General features: G+C 40.6%; 2 protein-coding genes across 3 annotated transcripts in view; one reads left to right on the forward strand and one right to left on the reverse strand.

Annotated features, from left to right (window-relative positions):
- Positions 1-682: 682 nt before the first annotated feature.
- LOC145774672 (GDP-L-fucose synthase-like) overlaps positions 683-14,873 on the forward strand; it is a 35,131-nt gene continuing 20,940 nt past the window's right edge. Inside the window, exons 1-4 of one of the 2 annotated variants that reach the window (XM_082585966.1) lie at positions 683-943; positions 1,142-1,382; positions 8,124-8,332; positions 14,327-14,514. In XM_082585966.1, coding sequence (XP_082442092.1) covers positions 8,258-8,332; positions 14,327-14,514 — 263 coding nt within the window. In that variant the 5' untranslated portion in view covers positions 683-943; positions 1,142-1,382; positions 8,124-8,257. Of the gene's footprint in view, positions 944-1,141; positions 1,383-8,062; positions 8,333-14,326; positions 14,515-14,873 lie in introns of those variants that run through there. The other variant, XM_082585965.1, reaches the window with a different exon arrangement.
- Positions 9,836-13,017, reverse strand: LOC145774446 (uncharacterized). Its single transcript, XM_082585696.1, has 3 exons — positions 12,766-13,017; positions 12,078-12,588; positions 9,836-9,846 (listed from the first exon to the last, which is right to left on the reverse strand). The coding sequence occupies exons 1-3, from the start codon at positions 13,015-13,017 to the stop codon at positions 9,836-9,838; spliced, it is 774 nt and encodes a 257-aa protein (XP_082441822.1).

The following is a 14,873-nucleotide window of genomic DNA, read 5'->3' on the forward strand; positions in this document are numbered from 1 at the left end:
GAAACACCAACCAGCAATGGCTACTCCAAACCATGTCGTAAATGTGCTCTATGCGGTAACCATGGAACGCATAGCCTAAGCCTAGCTTATGACAAAAACATGCACCTTCATTAAATGTAAACCCAACAAAAATTTCAGTTTCAAACATAAATTAACTTTCCAAAATTACGGGATTATTATGTTGCAACGTGCACTTCTTCGCGTGATCTTGAGCCGGGCGCGTAACCACTGAACTACCGGGGCAGACATCGGCAATGGTAAAGGATGTGGTCGGCTGTATGTTCCTCTGCACCACAGTTGCATGTCGCAGATGTTGATAGGCCCCATTTGTGCATCAAGGATGCGAAGCGCCCAACAACAGTGCGGAGGCGGTTCAGCCGTACTGAACTCCTTTCCTGTTGGCATGGGTCTAGGGTCTGGGACAAAGATGTGAAGTTTAGAGATGTTGTGCGTCCATTTCTCTTGCCAGGTAGGCTATTGGTGATCCAGGATGAGGTATTGCTGTTGTGTTCCAGCAAGGATTGTGCTTGAGCAACAAAAGGGCTTCTCGATTTGAGGTATTTTTTATTGCCGGTCTGATGGTGTAGCTGTGGAGCTCGTGGTGTGGCTCTATAGTGACTGGCGAGCCAGTCAGAGTGTGGCAGCTCTGCGCGTCTTCGGCGAAGCTCGGTCTCGGTGGTCGGCACTTGGCAGGGGGCCAGGGGCGATGCTTGAAAGAACTGGTAAAAACTCGGTAGGTGTACGTAGGTTTCAGGCATCCCGATTCAATATGCAAGGCGTCGAGCAGGGGAGTATGAGCACTACAACATCATACAGTGCCGCGGTGGAATTGACAAGAGCCAGGTCTGACGACCCAGCAGCGGGGGTCTGGGGGTCCTCCCCCAGAAAAATTTGAACAATTACTTTGAATTTGAGACATTCTGAGAGCATTTTCAACAAAAATGTGGGTATTAATATTCCTTTAAAATGGTGGTGTCTGGTGGCATAGCAAAAGGATAAGATCATGTTTTCTTCGGCATTTTTCGGAAATAAAGCTAAGTCTCTATGTTTTCTTGTTGCTAATTCCTGGCTGAGATGTTTGGTATTGGCAAAACTTGCACTTTTAATGCAATTTTGTTTAAAATTAGGCAATTTTTTTTAGACTGAAAGCATCATTCTCAATATCGTGACGTCACACGCGTGCCAAAGAGGGGTTGTAACCCCCAAAACCCCCCCCCCCCCCTTGGCTACGCCACTGAGCATAGGCATACAGCTTAGATGTTGTTGGTGGAAGGTCATGGATTTAAACATTGAAAAGGAGTAGAGCCAGGACAGATCCCTGAGGAAGCTCCATAATCAATTTGACCATGTGCTGTTCGGGAAGAAGGGAAAAAAGTTTGCAGGTGAGGCATACATATAGTGTCATGTGCTGCAGTGAGGTCAATGAACACGGTCAATGAACCAGCGTTTTTCTTTGTCTCAAAACAATCATCTATGTCTTGACTCATGTGAGTGACCTGTTCTATAGTTGATCAGACATGACAAAAACCTGCTTGCTCTGGTGGTATTGAGTGGGTCGATGATTGGATCGGCTTGGGTGTGGATGAGCCATTCGAGGAATTGATAGGGGATGCATAGGAGTGTGCAACGGTAGCTCCTAGCTTCATCCACGGCTATGGCGTCAGCTGGTCTTCAGGTTTTGGGTATTTCTAGGTGGTGCAAGCAAGAGGAGAGAAAAGCGTGCCATACGCTTTCCTCTTACAGCGCTGGTGAGTGGTGATCGCAGCTGGATATATTCCATACAATAGCAAATGTTCTCGCAAAATACAACAGTGGTGATTATTAGGGTGGCTCTTAAAATTGAGTTTTTGAATTTTGCATGGGACACCCTTTCAAATGGTGAGGTTGTCAGAAAAAATAACTCTTGCAAATTTTTTTTAAATTTGAAGTTGATTTAGAGGTGGCCCTCCCCCCCTAAAGTTCTGTGCCCTCTCTCGAAATACCAAATCTGCGTATCTCGAAAACCACTTGAGCTAGAGATACGGTTTTTGTGTTAAAAGATGCAGAAAACATGGTTTTCTATCTGCTTTCTGAACATTGAATGCATCTATCTTGAGTAGAAAAGCAGTTATTTAGAAAAAACGCATTTGACCAAATCTTGATTTTACAACCTTTTTTGTGACCACAAAACCGTCTACAAAATTTCGTTTTTTTTTCTTAATTTTTGCACCTTAGAGGGAACACTGGTAACGATATTCATTTCAAAATGTAATTCTGGTCAGTACTGCAAGAAGCGATATTATCGACAATATTTTACATATTGCCTTGCGTATCGTGACAGGATGTCTGCGACCTACACATTGTACACACTCGGACAATTTCCCTGTCCTTGCAGGCAACCAACCAGCTGAGTTTTGTCGCGAAGAAGCCATCCTGTCTCTTTCTCGGCATTACGAACCCCAACCACTTGCTCCACTCAAGTCTCTACAAGTCTGTGAGCGAGCAATCGAGCATCCTCGCCAACTGAAATCGAGACACCCATGACGCACAACTCCTGATGAAAACCGCTGAAAACCAATCCATCAGCGCGGCTACCTGGGAGGACAACAAATAGAGCTCAGAGAGGAAGAAGAACTCCTCAAGGCTCTAAAGTTTTATCTCCGACACCAGCCCCCATCCAACCAGAATGCATAATTTGCCAAGGAAGGCCTGGGTGTGGCACAACCGCCTGCGTGCTGGGCTACTGGAGTCAGACTATTCCGCTCAAACATGCACAAATTGGGGATGGCTCCATCCGCAATCTGTGAGTGTGGCATAGAGGAACAAACCACAGACCACACCATCTGTAACTGCGCCAAATGGTGTGCGTGGTCTGCTTGAACTGGATGACGAATCAATGCAATTGCTACTCGACACCTGCTCAAGCATCTAAACCACATCGGCACTGCCCAAGGGTGGTAAAAGATAGAGCCCCTTGACCCCTGGAGTAACAAAGAAGGTTTAAACAAAGAAGAATCGACAATATTGTTCTTGTTGGAATTTGGATTCAACAGTTTCCTGTGTTCAGTAACAACTTGCAAAAGAAACTGAAGTTGGTACTCATCTTCAGTTGAGAGTTTGTTAAAATCCGGGATTAGACTGAGAGCAACTCCTCTCTCTGCTCTGTCATTGACTACTGAAAGTCCCTTCGCCATGTGTAAAGCTTGAATAAATGCACCATCTTCAGTCCAATGAGCAGGATCCTTTGAAAGTCTAATTATTGCTTCATCTTCACCCAACAGCTGAAGCCATTTTGAATTAGAGGTGCAATACTGTTCTAGACCCTTATTGCTAAGAAACGCATCTACTTTGATGCTTCGTCTCCTTGGTGGACGTTCTGCTGTTTCATTTAACATGGTTGCCACCATTACCTTGTTACTTTCCACAGACAATCGAGAGTCAAACAAGGCTAGTTCAACCATTTCTTCAGACAGATACCATAAATGCAGACCAAGCTTTTGCATAAATCGCCTTCGCCTTCCAACAAGTGCAATGCATAGCACCTGAAGCTTGAAAGCAGATTCCACACTCAGGAGTTTCTTCAAGGAATATGACAAAAAACGGGCATTTTAGCTATTCATGAATGCATAAAAGTTTAGGAATACTTATTTCGTTTATTACTTTACCAGTTTTACAGGTTAGTTTATGAACTTTGTTTATTGAATAGCTTGGGCCACAATACTTGTTTAGCACTGTTTTGTGCTAGAATACCGAAAACAGGTTTTTTCTAAATAACTGCTTTTCTAATCAAGATAGACGCAATCACTGTTCAGAAAGCAGATAGGAAATCATGCTTTCTGCATCTTTTGACACAAAAACCGTATCTTTAGCTCAAACAGTTTTTGACATATGCAGATTTGGTATTTGGGAGGAGGGCGCAAAACTTTAGGGGGGGAGGGCCACCTCTAAATCAATTTCAAAGTCAAAAATTTTTTTGCAGGAGTTATTTTTTCTGACAACCTCACCTTTTCAAAGGGTGTCCCACACAAAATTCAAATTTTTTTCATTTTTTGCCAAATAAGAGCCACCCTAGTGATTATGACGCACTGACCTAATTCTGCATCACTCTTTGATACTAGGGTCATTCCATGTCAACTCAACAGGGTGTGCAAGCTCGACCCTCTTAGATTTTTTTGAAATTCACACTTAAGTTTTATATTGATGTATAATGAACACAAAAAAAATTTCAGCTCATTATCTCAAGACGTTTAGAAATTACAGCCCTTCAAAGTCACCAAGGTCCCTCAAAATGCGTTCGCATGTAAATTTTCCTCCATGTTTGGGTCTTCACAACTTTTCATGTAAAGCATTTACAAATCTGAAATTTGGTATTCTGATTAAGAAGCAGCCCTAGTTTTCATATCTACCATCGAAATTGCTAATTTCAAATTAGTTTTAGATATAGAACCTTTCAAAAATTGAAATTTTTTACATTTGAAAAAATTACATCAATTTTTGATGTCCGCTATCTCCCAAACCAATAGTCCCAGAACTACCATTTTGCATATTATTATTCTATACTAGTTGGTAATTAACCCCCATGAGACTTACACTAAAAAAATGTGAAATTATTGAAGTTTGGAGGGTGCAAAGATGAAGCGCGAGCAAAAAAGCGCAAAATGCGCCATCTTGTGGTTAATATTTGACCCTGTGGACAGTCATTCAGGAAGTTGAAACTTTCAGAAAAAAATCTTCTTTGCCTAAGCTATAAACAGTTCAAGTTTCAAATATGTAACCCAACTCCTTCAATAGTAAATGCAGCTGTGAAATCATGAGTTTGACCATCACATGCAAAAGTCTTGGGGGTGTGAGGTAGTGTGGCTTACTTGGCAAACATGAAAATGTTTTGAATTTTGCTGAGGACACCCTTTTAAATTGTGAAGTTGTCAGAAAAAATAACTCCTTCAAAACATTTTTGAATTTGAAATTGATTTAGGGGTGGCCCTCTCCCCCTGAAGTTCTGCGCCCTCCCCCAAAATACCAAATCTTTATATCTCAAAAACTGCTGGAGCTAGAGATACAATTTTTGTATCAAAAGATGCAGAAAACATGATTTCCTATCTGCTTTCTGAACAGTGATTGTGTCTATCTTGAGTAGAAAAGCAGTTATTTCAAAAAAAACTTGTTTTGGGTATTCTAGCACAAAACAGCTCTGAACAAGTATTGTGGTCCAAGCTATTCAATACACAAAGTTCATAAACTAACTTGTATATAACTGGTTAGTTTCAAGATAAACATGAAACTAAACAAACAAGCAAGCAAACAAAGAAAAAAAAGTCAAATGAATCAGTAATAGGTCACAACTCGCAGCTATAACTAAGTCAAAACAGGAGAGTTGTATTGTTTCATGTTTTTGTGAATCTCTGCTATTTACTGTTGACTTTTTAAGATCATAGCATGCATAACCATCACAACGGGTAGATGGCTTTCCGTGTTTCAGCATAATTATCTTTAAATGCCTTGCTCAATAGCACATTGAGCTGGTAACAGTAAAATAAAGCAGCACTAACACAACAAAGCAAGTATGGTACTGTAGTTAGCAAAGCACATTCAACAGTATGAGGCAAAGAATATTGCACAGCAAAATAATATAACTCCATAAGTGTACAGGATATATTTGTCACAGGACATCCCCGGCCAGGAATAAAAAAAAAACAAATTAACACTGAGATTTGCAAGTCAGAACATCTTACATAAGATTTAAACACTGGAAGCAAAGTAACGGACACAAAAGATTGTGGCAAGTCATTACAATTCATTTGCAGTGTGATGGCAAAATAATCATAATTCGATCATAGTCCATTGTGTTTAATCTGTACTGTCTGCCACCATGCCCTTGCAACTGTAGAGGACTTATTATACACAAAATATCCAGGAATGAAACCCAGTACTCATTCGTGAGTTGTGAGAGCATCTTCTGATGTGATGCTGCTACTACCTATTGCTGATTCATTTGTTTTTTTTTCTTTGTTTGCTTGCTTGTTTGTTTAGTTTCATTTTTACCTTGAAACTAACCAGCTATACAAGTTAGTTTATGAACTTTGTGCATTGAATAACTTGGACCAAAATACTTGTTCAGCGCTGCTTTGTGCTGGAATACCCGAAACAGGTTTTTTGAAATAACTGCTTTTCTACTCAAGATAGACACAATCACTGTTCAGAAAGCAGATAGGAAATCATGTTTTCTGCATCTTTTGACACAAAAACTGTATCTCTAGCTCCAGCAGTTTTTGAGATATGAAGATTTGGTATTTTGGGGGAGGGCGCAGAACTTCAGGGGGAGAGGGCCACCCCTAAATCAATTTCAAATTCAAAAATGTTTTGAAGGAGTTATTTTTTCTGACAACTTCACAATTTAAAAGGGTGTCCTCAGCAAAATTCAAAACATTTTCATGTTTGCCAAGTAAGCCACACTACCTCACACCCCCAAGACTTTTGCATGTGATGGTCAAACTCATGATTTCACAGCTGCATTTACTATTGAAGGAGTTGGGTTACATATTTGAAACTTGAACTGTTTATAGCTTAGGCAAAGAAGATTTTTTTCTGAAAGTTTCAACTTCCTGAATGACTGTCCACAGGGTCAAATATTAACCACAAGATGGCGCATTTTGCGCTTTTTTGCTCGCGCTTCATCTTTGCACCCTCCAAACTTCAATAATTTCACATTTTTTTAGTGTAAGTCTCATGGGGGTTAATTACCAACAAGTATAGAATAATAATATGCAAAATGGTAGTTCTGGGACTATTGGTTTGGGAGATAGCGGACATCAAAAATTGATGTAATTTTTTCAAATGTAAAAAATTTCAATTTTTGAAAGGTTCTATATCTAAAACTAATTTGAAATTAGCAATTTCGATGGTAGATATGAAAACTAGGGCTGCTTCTTAATCAGAATACCAAATTTCAGATTTGTAAATGCTTTACATGAAAAGTTGTGAAGACCCAAACATGGAGGAAAATTTACATGCGAACGCATTTTGAGGGACCTTGGTGACTTTGAAGGGCTGTAATTTCTAAACGTCTTGAGATAATGAGCTGAAATTTTTTTTGTGTTCATTATACATCAATATGAAACTTTAGTGTGAATTTCAAGAAAATCTAAGAGGGTCGAGCTTGCACTTTTCCAAAAACCTGTTGAGTTGACATGGAATGACCCACTACATATCTTCGACAGTTAATCCACGATCATTCTATTGCGAAATTAAATAATTGGCTAGAAGAAACCGGCAGCCAAACATGGCCGACTGAGGAGGTAGCACCAGCGATCAATCAAGCACTATCGGTACTTAGCGGCCATGGCTGCGATGGCCGCCGGCTGCTTTAAGGCTTGATACCATATACCGGTACTATATATATAACCATTTATTTCTTCTTTTTCCTGTTTTACGTCTCATTTCCTAGAATCAGGGTAGGACGGGGTCTGGCAAGGCACATCCTCAGTCTCCATTCATCACGATCTAGGGGGCTACTGTTGGTCATCTGCCACCGCTTCCTTGTCATCGTTTACGGTGTCACTCCATGTCTTCCTGGGACGTCTATTTAAAAGAGAATTTTATGTGCGTGCTGATAATAGCCTAGTTTGCTTTATTTGCTCGTTTTATGTTTTTTTTGAATTTTTTTTATATGTGCTAGCTGAAGATGCTATTACTATAACGAAATCGATTATTAATTAAATTATACTTGGAGGTTAGATTGTTATGCAAATGCCAGCATTTGATGAATGCAAAATAGCAGTATTCAGTTACTAAACTTTCTAGTGGAATACTAGTTGCTCTTGAAATAAACATGATCTATAGACTTCAAAAGTTGTGTATATTTAAAATTTTTAACTGTCAAACTGCATGCGTGATATTGATTATTGATTGGTAGTGATTACAAATTCATAGGCTTGTTTTTGTGTTGATTTGCCTGTTTTAGACTTGTTTTCAAAAACTAACCCTAACCCTGAGCTACACGTCATTTTCTTGTCAACCATCAGGGTGGATGTTTGCAAGAAACAGTGGTTTCATTTATATATATATGTTTTATAGTCCACAGGAATAATTTAATGTTATGGCGAATGTGATAGGTCAAGGTGGCAAATCTGAAACTGTTATTTTAGTGACTGGCGGAACAGGACTGGTTGGAAAAGCAATTGAGTATGTAGTTGAGCATGGGGAGAAAAAGACTGGGGAAACTTGGATTTTTGCTTCCAGCAAAGATGCAGATTTAACTGATATTTTCAGCACTAAAGCGATGTTTGAAAAGTACAAGCCAACTCATGTGATCCATCTTGCTGCAAAAGTTGGCGGATTGTATGGAAATTTGCGGGTGAGCAAGTAAAATTTTGCACAGTTCAGTGACAGCACTAGTCACTGACTAGCCTATTTTTACCATAATATTGTGAATACAGTACTGGTACCTGTTGTATTTCCAGACGTTTAATATAAAATAAACAATAATAATTGTAGCGATAGCCAACCAAGTGAGAAAACCATTTACCTCTTGTTACTTACTGATTTAGTGTATAAAATCAACGCAATATATAGTAAGAAAGAAACGCAAAACAATCAACTGAGGAACGTGGTACAGAACGCTCAATTGATTACACGCGCAGTGCGGTAGTAATCAATTCCAACGTCTGTACCAGAAAACGCTGAACTGTGATTATGTAGTGACGCTGGTCACGAGTTACATATATTCAACGTAAATAAAATGACGACTATAACACCTCCCCCGATAATTTTTATACACAATGAACAAGACACCGAATTAAACAATAACTCTCAAAGTCCGAAACGGGCCGGAGGTCTGCGGCGACGGCTCGACCTTCGTGGGTTGTGTGGCCCGAATTCCGGTACAGTCGGTGTGTCGTCCGAATTCGTTCGGGCTGAGGTGGAGACAGCGGAAGAGTCGATTGTTGGTGCAGGAGTATCTCCCGGCTCCTGGTCCTCCGATGATGCATAGCGAGGTTGCAGTTGGTCCATATGGCGCCTCCACGTCGGACCATGTGGCAGCAGACGTACCAGGAAGATTCGGCTACCCTGTCGCTTAATCACCTCGGCTAGAACCCAACGAGGATCCTGGCTCCGTCGTGGAGTGAATGATAGCGTGTAACAAGGATCTCCCGGTTTGAAATGTCGTTTTGTAACTTCAGAGGCGTCCGTGTTGTGATGGTTTTGTCGGGGTACCACTTGAGACGGTGTGGGGAGAAGCGTGTCGATCTTGGTTCGAATCTGACGATTGTTGAGTAATTGGCTTGGAGAGTAGCCACTCGGAGTGGGCGTGCGTCGATACTGCTGTAGGAATTCCAAGACTGCTTGTTTCGGGGGCAGGGAAGATTCGCGAAGTGCTTGCTTGAACGTACGTACGAGGCGCTCCGCTGCTCCATTGGTCTCCGGATGGTAAGGGGCACCCGTGATGTGCACCATACCCCTCTCCTTACAGAAAGTTTGGAATTCTGTGGATTTAAAAGTAGTAGCATTATCGGTAACTATAGTATGGGGATAGCCGAAATGAGCAAAATCTTCTTCTAGCAGGTTGATAGTAGCTGTTGAAGATAAGGAAGTAGTAGCATGAATACAAGGGTATTTAGAAAAAGCATCAATGCTGAGTAACCAATGGTAACCCATGAATTCTACCGCATGATCTATGTGTAAGCGACTCCACGGTGCTTCTGGAACCGTCCATGATTGGACCTGGGTTTTAGATTGCGGTTGATATTCGCCACAGGTACTGCACTTGTGACAAAGTTCCGCTATGTCTCGATCGATGTTTGGCCAGTAGACGGACGTCCTTGCCAACTGCTTCATTCTCTCAATGCCGAAATGTCCTTCATGAAGCAACTGAAGAACGGAAAGACGAAGTTTGGAAGGGATGACCACTCTGGAACCGTAAAGTAGACACCCGTAACAAGTAGAAAGAGAGTCTGCGTACTTACGAAACGGTTCGACCGGGTCTTGTGGAGAAGACTTGGCCGGCCATCCTTCATGAATGAAACGCATTACCGTGGAAATGATAGGATCTTTAGAAGATTCTTTACGCAGTGAGGCGGCATTTGGGGTCTGGACCTGCAAATCCAAAGCATCGATAGCGCAGACGATATCAATGTCATCCGCACTTTCCTCTTCATCGAAGACTTTATCCCATCCTGCTGGTAAGCGACTCAAAGCATCAGCGTTTTGATGATCCTTCGTCTTCCTGTACTCAATAGTGTATGTAAATTGCGACAAAAAGAGTGCCCAACGAGCCAAACGATTTGCTGCCAAAGAAGGTGTCAATTTGGTCGGGCCAAAAAGACTAAGCAATGGTTTATGATCTGTGACCAAAATGAATGATCTACCAAAAAGATATTGATAGAATTTCTTTAGCGCAAAAATTATCGACAAAGCCTCTTTCTGAATTTGACTATAGTTTCTCTGCGAAGCTGTTAATATCTTTGAAACGTTTGCTATAGGCCGTTCTGTGCCATCTGGGTAACGGTGAAACAAAGTAGCACCGATGCCCACACTAGAAGCATCACATGCGATACCTACCGGAAGTGAAGCATTGAAATGTGTAAGAACCTCATCAGTAGAAAGATAATGCTTCAGCTGAACAAAAGAGTTTTCCTCTTGTTTTCCCCATCTCCAAGGAATGTCCTTTTTCGTGAGATGGTATAGTGGTTCTGCTGCAGTAGAAGCGTTCAACGGTAGAAACTTCGAATAAAATTGTAAGGAACCTAAAAACGAACGAAGAGAAGATACGTCAGTGGGGGCAGACATCTCCAGTACGGCGTTTACCTTGGGACCTTTGGAGATGCCCTGCCTGGACAAAATGTGTCCGAGATACTCTACCTGAGGTTGTGCAAACTTACACTTGTCTTTCCTACACCTCAGGCCTTTTGAGTGAAGTCGATCGAGGAGCCGTCTAAGATTCTGGAGATGCTCCTCAGCAGTAGTGCCACTGACAAGAATGTCGTCTAGGTAGACTGCAACCCCTGGAAGGTCGGCTGTAAGGTCGTCCATGATCTTCTGAAAATAACCTGGAGCAGAAGATATGCCAAAAGGTAAAACATTTTGTAAAAGTACGCCACGGTGAGTGCTTAATGCGAGTCGTTTTCGACTGTCAGGACCAAGTCGAATCTGATTGTAGGCATCAGCCAAGTCTATCTTGCTGAAACCTTACCCACCACCCAACTTTTGCATTAAGTCTTCTGGTAAGGGTAACGGGTGACGATGGGTCTCCAGGGAAGGGTTCACCGTGACTGAATAATCGCCACAAATGCGTAACTTGGCCTTCGCTTCTGAAGAATTTGAACGCTTACGAACTGGAACAACCGGTGTGCCCCAATCGCAAAACTGAACTGGTGTCCATACACCACGTGCAATGCCCGAATCATAGGCTTGTGCTAAGTCCTCCTTTAGCGCGAAAGGTACAGGCCTAGGTTTGAGAAAAACAGGTTTAGCATCAGACTTAAAATCTATGTCTAGTTCATAATCTCGTAAGCACCCGAGTTCAGGCTTAAAAACATCTTTGAACTCGTCACATAAGAGGGAGCATGCTTTCTCCAGACTCTTATCAGGCTTGTCGTATGACTGGATACTCTGTAAAGTAGAATAGTTAGACAGAAGGAATTTATCGATAGAAATTCCTAAAGACGAGATTGCATCACGACCTAGCAAGTTCAGTCCTTTGACTGTCGTGACTACAAAAGGAATATTATCTGACCTTCCCGTGGAAGGACAAGTTACCTGGGCCGTGAAAGAACCCGTGATTGGTACTAGATGCTTGGTAGCAGATTGGAACTGCGACACTGGTGCTTGCAATTGAGGTGCGCCTACCCGAGTCCAGACGTCGCTGGAAAGGAAATTTCCATTTGTAGCAGTGTCCAGTTCTAAGTGTGTGGTTACCGAATTAATGGAGATCGGTACTTCCAACTTTGAATTTCGAGGTTTTCTGCAAGAACTAGAAAGTATGTTAATTTCCTTAATACAATTTACCTTAGAAGGTTTGAACTGTCTAGCTTTCTTTCGACAAACACTCTGTAAGTGTCCCGTAATATTGCAGAAATGGCAAGTGGCTTTCTTAAACCTACAGTCATTGGCGTTGTGGTTGGAATTACCACAGCGATAGCATTCTTTATTTTTAGAAGAAAAGAAAGTACCTGTAAGTTGCCTAGTTTTTGGAGGTTTACTGATGGTCCTTACTTTCGCAACTGGTACTGGTGGAGTGCCGTAAACAGTTTCTTTGGCCACCTTGGCTGCCTCTTCGGTTTCTGATGCAACCTCCACCGCACGTTTGAAAGTAAGTTCATCAGCTCTGATTTTGAATAACGCCTTAAGCACCGCCTCGTTACCTATTGAACAAATAAAACGAGTACGTAAAGCTTCGTCCAATGGATTTGAAATGGACGAGAAGTCACAGGTGGCAGCTGCCTGGCGTATGCGGACGGCTAGTTCTTGAGCTGTTTCACCGGGCTTGCGCTTCATTTCGCTCCAGAAACGGAATCGCTCCCTCACGATGAAGCGTTTTGGGTCGAATTGTTGAGCCATGTAATTTGTAATTTCCGTCATGGTGAGATCGTTGACTTCTTTTGGGTTTGTTTCCTGCGCAGCCAAATTTGTTAACATTTTGTAGATTGTAGGTGATTGATTGGTGAGAAAAACCTGCGGCATTTTGTCTTGTGCGACTGAATGTGCTGCTACAAAGGTGTTAAACCTCTTCCAATAGTCTGCCCACAGTTCAGTGGTGGCATCAAACATTACGAACTTAGGTAAAGATACCTGTTGTTGTATTGTTGTTGGTTGTGGTCTTGAAGTTTGGGCTCGTATTTCTCGTAGTTGTTCAAGGTGGCGCTTTTCTTGGTTGGCAATTTGATCTTGATGACGTTGTTCTTGTTCTTGGTGACGTTGTACTTGTTCTTGGTGACGTTGTACTTGTTCTTGGTGACGTTCTTCTTGTCTGGCAATTTGTTCCTTCGTCTGGCGTTCTTGGTTGGCAATTTGTTGTTGCAGGACTTCGATCAGTTTCTCCATGTTTCTAAAATCCTGTAGAAATTCTGTAAAGATCCTGCCGGCGACGCCAGTTAAATGTCTGTTGTATTTCCAGACGTTTAATATAAAATAAACAATAATAATTGTAGCGATAGCCAACCAAGTGAGAAAACCATTTACCTCTTGTTACTTACTGATTTAGTGTATAAAATCAACGCAATATATAGTAAGAAAGAAACGCAAAACAATCAACTGAGGAACGTGGTACAGAACGCTCAATTGATTACACGCGCAGTGCGGTAGTAATCAATTCCAACGTCTGTACCAGAAAACGCTGAACTGTGATTATGTAGTGACGCTGGTCACGAGTTACATATATTCAACGTAAATAAAATGCAAAAGTTGGCGGATTGTATGGAAATATTCAATATATTCAACGTATATTTATATATATTCAACAACGTATTCAACAAATATATACAAATATATATATTCAACAAATATATTCAACAACGTATACATATATTCAACGTAAATAAAATGCAAAAGTTGGCGGATTGTATGGAAATTTGCGGGTGAGCAAGTAAAATTTTGCACAGTTCAGTGACAGCACTAGTCACTGACTAGCCTATTTTTACCATAATATTGTGAATACAGTACTGGTACCGGTAGCCGTGACCCGAGCATAATGCATATTTTTTCATTTTCTCTTCAACAACTAAGAACAGGAAAAGAATAATTGGAGATATTATACGTAACAAATGCTTTAATCTTATAACCTATCAAAAAAGTAAAAAAAATACTACATAGTTTTAAAACAATGAAAACTATTAATACTACAAAAAAGTGCTCAATGCTAAGCAAAAAAGCAAAGCAGAGCAAATTAAATCAAATATAGTTATTACTATCTGAAGCCTTTACAAATTGTTTCACCTAACGGATCATCAGAAGGTCTTATTCAAATAGAATCTATTTATAATATATACAGCTACTGCAAAATGACTTCGGACCTTTTTACCAAAATTTACGCCATGTTTGTAGCTGTGCGTTTTACATCAGATCATACCACTAACAATAAGCATTGTGACTAACAATGCGAAGATTGTGAAAAATGTGAAGAAGGTTATAATAATGCAATATGACAAATTATTAAGAAAGGTCAATAGTTTTTATTAAAAAATTTCATTGTATACAAAATGCTTGTTTTTCTTGAAAATTTAGAAAGGTCCGCAGTCATTTTGCGGTAGCTGTATATAGTTTTATATATTCATAATTTTTTTTAATAAGTCATAACGTATTGCAAATTCTACTCAATTTTCCCCTCCCTGCCCTACTGGTTTTTTATTTTCAGGCAAACTTAGAGTTTTTTCGTAAAAATATGAATATCAATGACAACGTTCTCCAAACTGCTCATTCTACCGGAGTGCAAAACGTGGTTTCATGTTTATCAACATGTATATTTCCGGATCATACCTCTTACCCAATCAATGAAACTATGCTTCATAATGGACCTCCCCATGATTCAAACTATGGATACAGGTAATTTCTGCCAATATTATGAAGAACCATGTTTTGTCTTTCACTTCAGCATTTCCTTAATTTTAAAACCTTTTTTTTACTGAATATTTGTGTTGGCCTCCAACAAGCAACATTAGACCTGTTCTAAAATCAAAAAAAAATTCAAGTTTCTTACATTGTTTCCCATGATTTTGACCGTGAGAAATCAGAAAATGACTACCATTTTGCTCTCAGGTAATGGCATACTGTAGCGGCCGGACGCTGCTGATTAGCATGCCCTCTTATGAATTTTTTTCCCACAAACTTTCTGTCTCATTTGCATAAATCTGTAAGTGTAGCCATTACTGGTTACTGTGCGATGTAGCCACAACGATGTAGCC

This window comes from Aplidium turbinatum, chromosome 7 (genome assembly GCF_918807975.1).
Source record: "Aplidium turbinatum chromosome 7, kaAplTurb1.1, whole genome shotgun sequence".
NCBI lineage: Eukaryota > Metazoa > Chordata > Ascidiacea > Aplousobranchia > Polyclinidae > Aplidium > Aplidium turbinatum.

What these genes read in the sequence shown, in the direction of transcription:
- LOC145774446 (XM_082585696.1), bottom strand. Translation starts at nt 13,017, where the DNA reads ATGGAGAAACTGATCGAAGTCCTGCAACAACAAATTGCCAACCAAGAA. An exon ending in CAACAACAATACAACAACAG is followed by an intron (nt 12,589 to 12,765) that starts GTATCTTTACCT and finishes TTGGCTGCGCAG; the next exon opens with GAAACAAACCCAAAAGAAGT.